This window comes from Sus scrofa, chromosome 4, assembly GCF_000003025.6.
Source record: "Sus scrofa isolate TJ Tabasco breed Duroc chromosome 4, Sscrofa11.1, whole genome shotgun sequence".
Classification (NCBI taxonomy): domain Eukaryota; kingdom Metazoa; phylum Chordata; class Mammalia; order Artiodactyla; family Suidae; genus Sus; species Sus scrofa.
Genome location: NC_010446.5, coordinates 99,647,460 through 99,659,463, shown reverse-complemented (window position 1 = coordinate 99,659,463; position 12,004 = coordinate 99,647,460). Strand labels below are relative to the sequence as shown.

At 40.3% G+C, this 12,004-nt stretch overlaps 2 protein-coding genes across 5 annotated transcripts in view; one reads left to right on the top strand and one right to left on the bottom strand.

Moving 5' to 3' along the window:
• LOC100154179 (Golgi pH regulator) overlaps positions 1-4,612 on the top strand; it is a 57,393-nt gene extending 52,781 nt beyond the window's left edge. The window contains exons 13-14 of the mRNA XM_003481473.4: positions 957-1,022; positions 1,168-4,612. Of these exons, the coding sequence (XP_003481521.3) occupies positions 957-1,022; positions 1,168-1,374 (273 nt within the window). The 3' untranslated portion in view covers positions 1,375-4,612. The remainder of the gene's footprint in view (positions 1-956; positions 1,023-1,167) is intronic.
• PDZK1 (PDZ domain containing 1) overlaps positions 2,294-12,004 on the bottom strand; it is a 32,086-nt gene continuing 22,375 nt past the window's right edge. For all 4 annotated transcript variants that reach the window (XM_021089949.1, XM_005663535.3, XM_021089948.1 and 1 more), the window contains 4 exons: positions 10,003-10,199; positions 5,533-5,751; positions 4,618-4,908; positions 2,294-2,782 (listed from right to left, as the gene is read on the bottom strand). In XM_021089949.1, coding sequence (XP_020945608.1) covers positions 2,729-2,782; positions 4,618-4,908; positions 5,533-5,751; positions 10,003-10,199 — 761 coding nt within the window. In that variant the 3' untranslated portion in view covers positions 2,294-2,728. The remainder of the gene's footprint in view (positions 2,783-4,617; positions 4,909-5,532; positions 5,752-10,002; positions 10,200-12,004) is intronic.

Genomic DNA, 12,004 nt, shown 5'->3' with positions numbered 1-12,004 from the left:
ACATCATACACCGATTAGATAAGTACATTTGCCAAAAGTCATAGAGTGAGATCACAGTTTGCTTCGCTCACTGATTATGTCACCAGCAACTAGAACAGAACTTGGTACATAGTAGGTACTGAGCAGATATCTATAATAAATAAATGAGATAGGAGTTCCCGTCGTGGTGCAATGGTTAACAAATCCGACTGGGAACCATGAGGTTGCGGGTTCGGTCCCTGTCCTTGCTCAGTGGGTTAATGATCCCGCGTTGCTGTGGCTCTGGCGTAGACCGGTGGCTACGGCTCCGATTTGACCCCTAGCCTGGGAACCTCCATATGCCGCCGGAGCGGCCCAAGAAATAGCTAAAAATAAATAAATAAATAAATAAATAAGATAGAATTTGAGATTAGAAGAATAATTGTTGAGTCGCTTGTAAGGAGAATATGGAAGTAGGAGCAGCAGAATGCTTTCTGGTCAACATAGGAAGGCTTCATGGAGCTGGAAAGTAAATCCTCTCTGGTAGAAGAGGTAAGGATTTCAAGATCCAAGTGGTGTTCGAATGAAAGGAGAAAAGAGGCTGGGAGGGGAGAGGGGATCTCTAAGCATCTAGCACAATTTTAGAAAGAGCTCAGGAGCCTAATAACAATTACAAAGGCTTAGAGTGGCCCAGGGTAATTTGTTTTAATGTGTTATAATGGTGATAAAGTCTTATGTATCACATAGTTTCTAAAAAGTTTGATAGCAGTTGGATTCCTTTCATGTTATAATACTTAAAACCACCAACTACCCGTATGGGAAAACTATACGTGGATCGTTTTGGGGCAATCTAGTTAAATCTCTTATTTATAGCTTTAATCATCTGAATGGTTCTATGCAGGATTGTGGCATAGAAGAGACACTGTTAAATGTTAACCGTACTATGTAATGTTTTTGACACAGGAATCTGTATAAATCCACCTCTCCTCCCTTTCTAGTTCTTTTATGCCATCTCCAGCAGTAAGTCCTCCAATGTCATTGTCCTGCTATTAGCACAGATAATGGTGAGTTTATGAACTAGCTTTATGTTTACAGCTGTAAAATACCAGAAATGTGTTTTATCCTTTTAAATATTTCCTTATTTAACAATTTCCTTTGACTCGTGTGTCGCTGCATTCAAAGTGACTTCTGGATTAATTGGACTTACAGGGCATGTATTTCGTCTCCTCGGTGCTACTGATCCGAATGAGCATGCCCCTGGAGTACCGCACCATAGTCACCGAAGTCCTTGGAGAGCTGCAGTTCAACTTCTATCACCGTTGGTTTGATGTGATCTTCCTGGTCAGTGCTCTTTCCAGCATACTTTTCCTCTATTTGGCTCACAAACAGGCACCAGAGAAGCATATGGCACCTTGAACTCATGCCTATTACAGACTGCTGCAGGCCACTGATGCCAGAATTTGGATATAAGAGGGAAAAAATGGAGGGGGGACCAGGACTTAATATTTTTTAAACAATATGCTGTGGTAGCATATCTTACCTCCAGTTTACGCCTTCCTCCTCAGATGATACTGTGATCATGAGTAGCATCAGCTGGAAATGAGAAAGAGGAGTAACTCGAGCTAGTCCTCAGCCAACCTGTTTGGGTCGGAGGCTGGTGCAGCATGCTGGGTGGTAGGAGTGGAAAAGAGCAGAGAAACTAAAGGGAAAAAATACACTGGAACTCTAGGGTAAGAGACATGTCAGGTAGCTGGGCCAGAAACATAGGGTTTCTGTTTAAGTCAAGGATCACATGGAGAAGGTTATGACTTTCCCTTGAGATTGATTATCATTAAAATCAGAGGTTGTAATACTTTGGCCTTAGTTTCATTTTATCAAAGATAGCTTGGTATTATGCTTGTATAAGGTGAGTTGGTATCCTGCCCCTCCTCCCCAACCCTGGCCCCATGAAAATAACCAAAAGATTATCTGTTCTGGGGAAGAAATGGTGTACAAATGAAATGTTCTGCCAAGAGAGACTTCAGACTATGTCATTTTTCTTGATTTCCTCTCAACTTCATATTATTTGTGAATTACTCTAAATTTAAGTCAGTGATGATATCTCATTTTTTCTTTTTATCTGCCCCTCGTACTGTGGGATAAAACAATGAGTAACTGTTAACTGGAATAAGAGACTCTCTGAGGACACGGGTTTGATCCCTGGCCCCTCTCAGTGGGTTAAAGGATCTGATGTTGCCATGAGCTGTGGCATACACAAGCAGCTGCAGCTCTGATTCAACCCCTATCCTGGGAATTAATGTGGGTGTGGCCCTAAAAAGACAAAAAAAAAAAAAAAGACATTTTTAATGCCATTTATTTTAGCAACAACAACATTCTTTTACAAAAGCATAATTTTAAAAGGCTTATCTGTTCAGAAACTTTAATTAGCAGCCCTCACATATACAGATTTATGAATTGTCTTTGATGCTCTAAGAACCTATAGAAGAGATAACATCATACAGAGAAATGTAGTTAAGTTGAAGCTTGAAAGAGATTATGCGAAAAGCATCTGGCTCCTGCCTTCACTTTTCCTAAGCTGACCATAAATAAGCTATGTGCAGTAGCCACCCCTAAGATGGATGACAGCAGAAGACAATCACATATGATGAACTGGTTTCCAGAGGAGTCTTTTCTAACAGAGAAAGTAAACTGGTGGCAGCTCATTCCTTGGGAAAGGATTCCTATTAAATACCCAGAAATGGTTATCAGCCAAAGCCATTACTTGTTCTCATCACATCTCTGTATCTTCAGAATTGGAAGAAGAATGAGAGGCTGTACTGTTGGCCTGTGAAAAAGAAAACAGAGGATCTATAAGTGGTAAGAGTGTGAACATCAGGAAATGGATGATCTGTTCCAGGGTTGCATGGCTTAAGTCAGGGAGTAGAGTCACTCACTAGAAGCCAGATGACCCAAATTCTACATTTGGCTTTGTTTGACACTAACACATTTCTTAATGTGTGTGTGTCTATACACACACTCACATACACATACGCCTTTTCTACCAAACTAGCATAGTACTATAATTAACTTCCTATAGAGATATTATAGAATTTTTTAAAGATACCTAGAATACATTTTTTGTGAAACAACCCAGAATACAAGTTCAGTGGCTATCATGTGTGCTATGATCTGCATATTTGTATCTCCCCAAAATGCATAAATTGAAATCCTGTTCCGCAAAGTGATATTATGAAGAGGTTGGGCCTTTGGGAGGTGAAGACATAGCTCTCATGACTGAGATTACTGCCCTTATAAAAGAGTCCTCCCAGACCCCTTAGCCCCTGCTACCAGGTGAAGGCATAGCCAGAAGTCAAGAGCCTGCAAGCGAGAAGACCTTCACCAGACACTGAATCTATCAGTGCCATGATCTTGGACTTCCCAGTCTCCAGAACTGTGAGAAATAAATGCTTGTTGTTTATAAGCCACCTAGTCTATGATATTTTGTTTAGCAGCCCAAACAGACTAAGCATGTGTTCATTAAAAATGAGTATTTGGGGAGTTCCCGTTGTGGCTCAGTGGTTAACGAAACCCATTAGGAACCATGAGGTTCCTAATGCGATCCAGCATTGCTGTGAGCTGTGGTGTAGGTTGCTGACGTGGCTCGGATCTCACGTTGCTGTGGCTATGGCGTAGGCCTGTGGCTACAGCTCCGATTAGACCCCTAGCCTGGGAACCTCCATATGCCGCAGGAGCAGCCCTAAAAAAGGCAGAAAAACAAACAAAAAAAAAATGAGTATTTGGGATTTCCCTGGTAGCGTGGCAGGTTAAGGATCCTGTGTTGTCACTGCTGGGGCAAAGGTCGTTACTATGGTGTGGGTTTGATCCCTGGCCCTACAACTTTTGCATGCTGCAGGCATGGCCAAAAAAATAGTTTTTAATGAGTATTTTTTTAATATATTATCAATCAGTAGAATTAATGTAATGGAAAGTGTATAAAGCTTTTATTAGCGTTTTGGCTTTGCTATACATTCCCTTTATGAACTTGGATAGGTCAGTTCGCTTTTGGATAGGTCAGTTCTCAAGTTCATCTGTGAAAGGTTGAGACTTACCAAGGAATTTATCTAATCTAAGTACATATAGAATAATGCTTACTCTTCCCTAGTAATAGACTTGAATAATAAGAACAATACTGTCTCTAACCACCACCATTCATTTCACTCTTACCATGAACTAGGCACTGTTCAAAGCACTTTAAAAATCTTATTTAACATAATCCTGATAACAATCCTACAAATTATCCTTATTTTAAAGGTGGGGAAAATGAGGCACAGAGAATAAATCCATTTGGCCAAGGATGATAAATGGCAGATCCAGAATTTGTACGTAAAGAGTCTGATTCAGGTTCTTCTGGTGGTTCCTGTTATAATTTTGATAAGCTTCTGTTATTTCTCGATTTATGAACTTTAGGCAATTACTGTCAATTCCACGCAGTGAAAAATAAGAAGTGTGTTGTCTTTACCTTCTCTCCCCCTCAATAACTGGATGTGCTAGTTCTTGTTACACTGTAATTTTCTAGTATTTTAGGAAATCTGAGATAAACATAGATGTGTAATGCGCTTATTAAGGACTTTACTATACTCTGGTTAGTCAGATCATTAAAAGAAATGTGTCATCACTCACTCTTTCTTTTGCCGTGTGCGAGTCATGCTCCGATTCCTCCAGCGTTCCTTCTTTAGAATCAGGGGCGTCATCTAGTGGATCAGCCATAGAGGAAACAATAGGGATTTTCTTAGCCTGGAAATAATCATAGGCCTTCTTTCCACAGACTAGGAGCGTGACATTCTTGCCACTGCTCTGGATTCTGTCCACCACCTTCTCATAGGGCTCATCCAGCACATTCACTCCGTTCACTTCAATGATGACGTCCTCATCCTCCAGCCCAGCCAGGTCAGCTGGGCCGCCCTTCTGTACCTGTGAGCAGAAGTCCTGAGTTATCACCTCCAAACACGGACAACAGAAGATTAGACTAGCTATTCTTCAGAGGAGAGGTGATGTTATTTCACCTTGACATACAGAAGCTGAGAATGGTGCTCTAGTGCTTTTCTGCTTGTAAAAGCTACAACTTCCCCACTCAAATGAGTAGTGTCACAGTGGTTGAATATCACATTGTATGTCTTCTGGGGTTGAAGGCATTAGGTTTCATAGGTCCCCCTTCTTCATTCCCAACTTGAGAGCTTTCGCAGCAATCATCTCACTGTCAGTCCCTGCAGGGTAGGGGCATTATGCCAAATGCACAGAAGCAAACAAGTATCACTCCCAGTCAGAGTTGTTAGTGACTGTCAACTGCAGTCGTGCCAACTTACTCTGTTTAAAGTAATTAAAGAGACAATTATGTGGAACAGATGTCTAGGAAACAAAAGATGTGAGCTTGGGACATGCTAGCAACTATCTTAAATGGTACGGGACCGTTATAGCACATATTTGAACCCAAGGAGACCCTCAGTGTACTTTTTACTGAGGCATCAGTGAATGAGAGAAACTGAGGCCCTTCTAACTGGCTGTGTTCATTGGGCTGCCAGAACCAGATCACCATACCTCTTTGACGAACGAGCCTGGCTGACCCCGAATCGCATTTAAGTGAAAGCCATAGCCATCTTCACCTTTAACCAGCCTGCAGAGTTTAGGTTTATGATCTCCCACTTCCTCTGTAGTGTCTGGACTGGAGACCTCCAGAGGAGCAGGAGCAGGGGCCTCCGTGACAGAACCATTGGGCAGTTCTTGACTTTGATAGTAGAGAAAAGGAGAAATACGAGCCTTTTGAAAACAAAGGGGGAAAAAACATTAGAAATTGCACTTTAAGTGTGCTGGTTTAATTTACAAGGCGTCATACATGTTCCACTCCTCTTCCAGATACATCTGGTTGTGAGCTATATAATTATGACCCAAACAGAAGAGATATAAAGCAAAATTGAGCTTGTTAAGGAGTAATGAGCATAAACATGTAAACAAATGTATGTATACATAAAATAAAAGCAGTACAGAATGTTGTACAAGAATCCAAAAATAAGTCTACCAGAATTACTGGGTTTTGTTTCCATGATATTGAGCGAGTCACTGAACAAACTACAGGCGTTCTCCTTGCTGGGAAATTATCAACATTGACTTGCCCAGTATTCTGGGCAAAGTAGGTTCACCTGGCCCTTCCCCTTCAATAAGGTGGTCTTCAGAGCTTAAACACATTAGAGAAAGTAAAACATGAGACAGTATTTTTATCACTATCTGAAGCACAGTAATTAATTGGGGAGAGGGGTAGAGGGTGGTGGCAATCACACAGTTGGTCACATACGGTAACAAGTTAATTCCAATGCTTTGCTACTTGGTTCTCTCACCTCCCCCTCCAATCTTGAATACTGTTTATTATTGTAACCATCACCTGACATTTCTGTTATACTAGACTCACTATCTTTAAATACTTCTAATCCATCTCAACTCTAGACAATCCATATGAAGAAGGCAGTGATTGTCTTAAATGCAAAAAGAGGTAGAGAACAGGAAGCATGTGACTGGGTTTTTTGTTGTCATATATATATATATATATATATATGAATATGAGAGGGAATAAAGAGTTTAGCTGGCTGTTGGTTTTAGTTGTGAGGATTAAAAGAGTATATTTGGGTACCATAAGGTCTAGGATCAGCAGCTAAATTGCTGCGCACAGCTGTCCAGGACATTTGTTGGCAGTGAGTAGAAAATCAAGCAATTGAAGATGAGTACAACATCCTCTGCCCTTGAGCTTACTGTTCAGCAGCCTGGCTGCAATTGGATTTGGGGTCCTGGTATCATCTGTCCTACATCTGCCTTTCTAAACAAGCGTAGCACCAGCACAGAACCTCCTAGTTACCCAGTTTAGCTAATAACTTCAAACATTTCAGTGATATACTTGCAAATGCTCCGCATTTCTTTCTCTCTTTAGAATGTGGGAAATTATCAGAATGACTCATCACATGCAAAAAATGCCTCTGACATCACTACCCAAACAAGCAAATCAACCGTTATCTGACAGTAGCAGCTAATATTGAGGCCAAGTACAGTAACATTAAACACTTACTGAGCTTTTACTCTTTCTTCATTCAAACATTTGGGTGTCTAGTAGATGTCAGGAACTGGTTTAGGAGTTGTATTCACTGATATATATCAAAGATCCAACCACAACCCACCTACCTACCTATGGAACTTACTTTGGGGGGTATAGGGTAGTGGGTAAAGAGGGAGAAAGAAGGTAGAGACAGTCATTTTTCTAGATCCAAATTCTCTCATTTTAACCAGAACATTAAATTATAGTTAAGTCATTCTGTCATATGACTAGGAAGTGTTGAAAAGGACTTCATACCGGAATTCCTTTTAAACAGCCACAGCAGTGACCTTACGATTTTTGCTTGACCTTTTCCACAAACTGGGAGCCCCCCACTCTGCAGAGCTTGTTCCTGGAAGCTTCAGTTGTCCTTAAGCCAAAAGCTAGCTCCCTATGGCTTCTCTGTTTGGTCAAGCTGTGCCCCATAGAATGCCTTTCAAATTCATATGTATGTTTTTTATATATATATATATATATATATATATATATATGTGTGTATGTATGTATGTATGTATGTATATATATATACACACACACACCCCACATTTTTAAATTCCATTCATCTGTCAGTGGACACTTAGATTGATTCCATCGGATTGATTCCATCATTTGGCTATTGTGACATTTTGTGGCTTAACATATGGTCTGTCCTGGAGAATATCCCATGTGCACTTGAGAAGAACATGTGTTCTGTTGTTGGGTAGCGTCTTCTGTGTTTGTCTGTTAAATCTAGCTGGTTTGTGTTGTTCCAGTCTTCTGGTTCCTTGCTTTTTTCTGTCTGGTTGTTCTATTCATTATTGAGAATGGGATATTGAAGTCTCCAACTATTATTGTAGAAGTATATTTCTCTTTTTAATTTTGTAAATTTTTGCTTCATGTATTTTCTCAGCCTTAATGAAGTATAACTGACAAAATTGTATATATTCAAGCTGTACATGTTGATTTTATATATATATATATACATATATATATATATATATACACCTTGTGAAATGATTACCACAAATTAGTTAATACATCTATCACCTTACATAGTCACCATTTAGTCTTTAAATTCTTGGAGATGTTCTCCTTTCTTCCCCAAATTCTATGCTTGTTCAACTGAATATGCACATAATGTCTTGTAAATCCTCTGCCCTGGTTACCTTTCTTGACACTGGCCTTCTTAAAGTGAGGTTCTCAGAACTGGACACAATGTTGATATAAAACACTGCAAGGCATTATTCTGAATGCTCTAAATATTAACTCACTTAACACTCATACCCACCCGTCACAGTAGCTACCCTCATCTTACAACCATGGAAACAGGCATGAGGAGGGTAACTTGCCCAAGATTACACCACCGGTAGTTTAAAGTATAGTCTGACCAACTCAGTACAATACTACTATCATCTCCAAAAGCCCAATGTCAATTAATATAACCTTAAATTGACTTTTTTGGGGAGGGGACAGCTACTTAGAGTATCATCAAGTTTGTGCTCTTTTTCTAGTCATCAAATTAGGTTTCACCGTTTGGCATTCATACAATTTAGCTTTAAGTTAGTATACTACTTGGAATATTAATTATAGTCTCTAGTAAATTAATTATCCATGATCAGACTTAAGTCATCTGTATCACATATGTCAAATACATTTTCCATGTCTCCATTTACAGGTAATAATAAACTAGGATAGGACAAGCAACCATTCATTAGAGACACCTGTTCAGGTTGACATTGTCCAATGTCACGTATTTTTTAGGTATGGTTGTTCAACTGGCTAAAAACCCATTAATTATTCTATCATCCAGTTCACTCTTTACCTTTCATTATACAGGTCTCTTCAAATATCTAATCAAAGTGTTGTGCTTGGAGGGAATATGGTATAATGAATTAAAACTTGCATTCATATATTGGCTTCAGTCTTTACTAAGCTAGGTGACTTTAGCCAATCACTTAGTCTCTCTAAGCTTCAGGTTTTAATCTAAAAAGGAGGTTAATACCACAACCACCACCACCCATAATATTCCTCCCTCTATATCATTTACAGACTTTTGGATGTATCCATTATTGTATATCACATAGAACAAGTTCATCTTTGTTCATTTTTGTAACCAACCCAGCAAGGCAGATGGTACTTAAGAAGGTCCCCAAATTTCTGCTAAGCTAGAGTGAACCTCAGTTTTTATGATAAAATAAATGTTATAAAAACTTTAAAATATGGAGTTCCCGTCGTGGCGCAGTGGTTAACGAATCCGACTAGGAACCATGAGGTTGCGGGTTCGGTCCCTGCCCTTGCTCAGTGGGTTAACGATCCGGCGTTGCCGTGAGCTGTGGTGTAGGTTGCAGACGCGGCTCGGATTGCGCGTTGCTGTGACTCTGGCGTAGGCCGGCGGCTACAGCTCCGATTCAACCCCTAGCCCGGGAACCTCCATATGCTGCAGAAGCGGCCCAAAGAAATAGCAAAAAAAAAAAAAAAAAAAAAAAAAAAACTTTAAAATATGCAGATTAGCTGTTGTGATTAAGAGTTAAGAGGAAATAAGGTTTGACACAACTTGATCTTGGTTAATGCTATGATTCTATTCCCTTGTTAAGGACTTATAAACTGTTTAATAATCCCTCCCAGGCTTTTACATGGGAATGACAGAACTTACTTATTGGTCTATACTTTAGAATCCAGTTGTTCCCTATTTGGGAAAGTTAGGGCTACATCTGCTTATTTCCAGAATATTTTTCATAGATTTTCTCAGGTCACCAAGAGAAATTCTGCAGTTATATTTTCAAATTCTTTCTAAAATCCTCAATCTAAGTATTTAAAACTCATGTATCAATCACTTGGCATTCTCCTTACCCATTTGAGCTTTCATGCAGGCTTAATGATGATTGCTATGTTCCTTCCAGGATGAAGAGTCAAAGTGGTAACTTAGCCAGAATATATGGCCTTGTGTTACTTACCAGTTTATACATGTTGTCCGTCTCTTTGTCTACCACCAACAATGAAGTCTGATCTCCACCCTTTCTAATCATTTCCACCACACTGTCATGATCGAGGGACTCCACACACTCGCCATTGACAGCAACCACCAGGTCATTGTTCTTCAAGCCAGCCTCTTCTGCTGGACTTCTGGAATCTATGTCCTTGACAATTTGACCTACACCCCCCCCCAAAAAAAAAACCCTAAATAAATAAAATTATCAGAAAGATCCCTAAAAAACAGTGATGTTTCTGCTGGAGCCTAAGGGCCTTATAAAATAGATTAAAAAGCCTGCTGAGTACAGCTCCCATCCTTCCCACTGGCACCCTAGGCCGTCTATATGTATCCCAGTAGACCTTGTTCTTTGGTCAGAACTCATTCCAGGAACAAACCCAGACATTAATAACGAGAGGATCTTAAAGAATCATGTTGTTACTAAAAGTATCTGACAAAATAGCATGGTAAGCATTAAGGGTCCCAAGATCCTAGGAAATCGGTGTGCATGCTTGTATCCATACATCTTATGTAGGAGCTAAGCCACAAGCAGGAGAAAGAGAAGAATGATGAACAAAACCAAAGAATTCAGACCCTAGAAAATCCATGCTGGCATTTTAGTAGCAGTTGGGCATGTTTGATTGTGAATGCATTTTGTGTGCATGACACAAGATGTGTCTTTTTTTTTTTTTTTTTTTTTTTTTTTGCTTTTTTTTTGCTTTGCTGTTTAGGGCCAAACCTGTGGCTTATGGAAGTTCCCAGGCTAGGGGTTGAATCAGCTGCTGGCCTACCACAGCCATAGCAACGTGGGATCCAAGCCACATCTGCGACCTACACCATGGCTCACAGCAACGCCAGATCCTTAACCCAGATCCTTGAGCAGGGCCAGGGATCGAACCTGCATCCTCATGGATACTAGTTAGGTTCATTACTGCTGAGCCACAACAGACACTCCCTCAAGATGTGTCTTTAGCCTTCTGATCTGAACTGTCTTCACCAGATGCCTCCACATCTCTCATACCTTTTGTGTCCCTCATACAGTTTTAACAAGTTCCAGTTTTACTTTTCCAAAAAAGCTAGTTGCTTGACATCTCCAACTGGATACCCCATAGGTTCCTCAAGTGTAATGTATTCAAACCAAAAACCATCTAGGCCATCTCCCCATTCCAAGGCCCTTCCTCTTGGTCACTTGTTAGTGGGAGCACCATTTCCCCCCTGTCACTGACACTTAACAGCTGATTCTTCCTCAGCATCCACTCTCCATGTCTAGTCAACTAAGTCCTTCAATGCTACCTTAGTATGTTAAACAGCTCCTCTAGGCCTAGTTCCTCTACACAAAATGCAGTTTGTATTATTTCTTGTCTTGAATTCTACCTTCTCCAGTGCACATCTGCCTTCAGCTTCATCTTGATGCCGTGTCTGACCAAGTCAGTCAGCACAACGTGGGCATGGGCTTTAGAACCAAACAGACCTGAACTTGAGACTAAATATACCACAACTATTTGACCTTATAATGCTTGTATCTTCAAGTCCTCAACTTCAGCAATTCTTGCAGAATTATCAGAAGTAATTGAGATGTGTAAAGCCCCAAAGGCCCTGAAGGCTTAATTTTAATTCTCTCTCACAATGCTCAAAAACCGTTTAACTCCCCATTGACATAGAACCAAGTCCAAACTCCTCAACCTGGCACTAAACCTCCATCACCTCTCTTCAACCTACCTTTCTAACTTGGTTCTCTGTGCTACACATTAGATGCCAATCAAACTGTGCCCATGTTTCCCTGCTTTATTCATGCAATCCTATCTCTGGATTGGACTTCTTTGTCCCCACCCCTTAGCTTGTCCAAGTTCTATTCATACTACAAAGCTTCAGCTCAAGTGCTACCTTTACTATGAGGCCTCCCAGTGCCTTTTCTGTGAGAAAAATCTGTTGCAACCTTGAATTTCCACAATATTCTATCGGCCCCTGTATTAAGGTGTTTCTTGCCA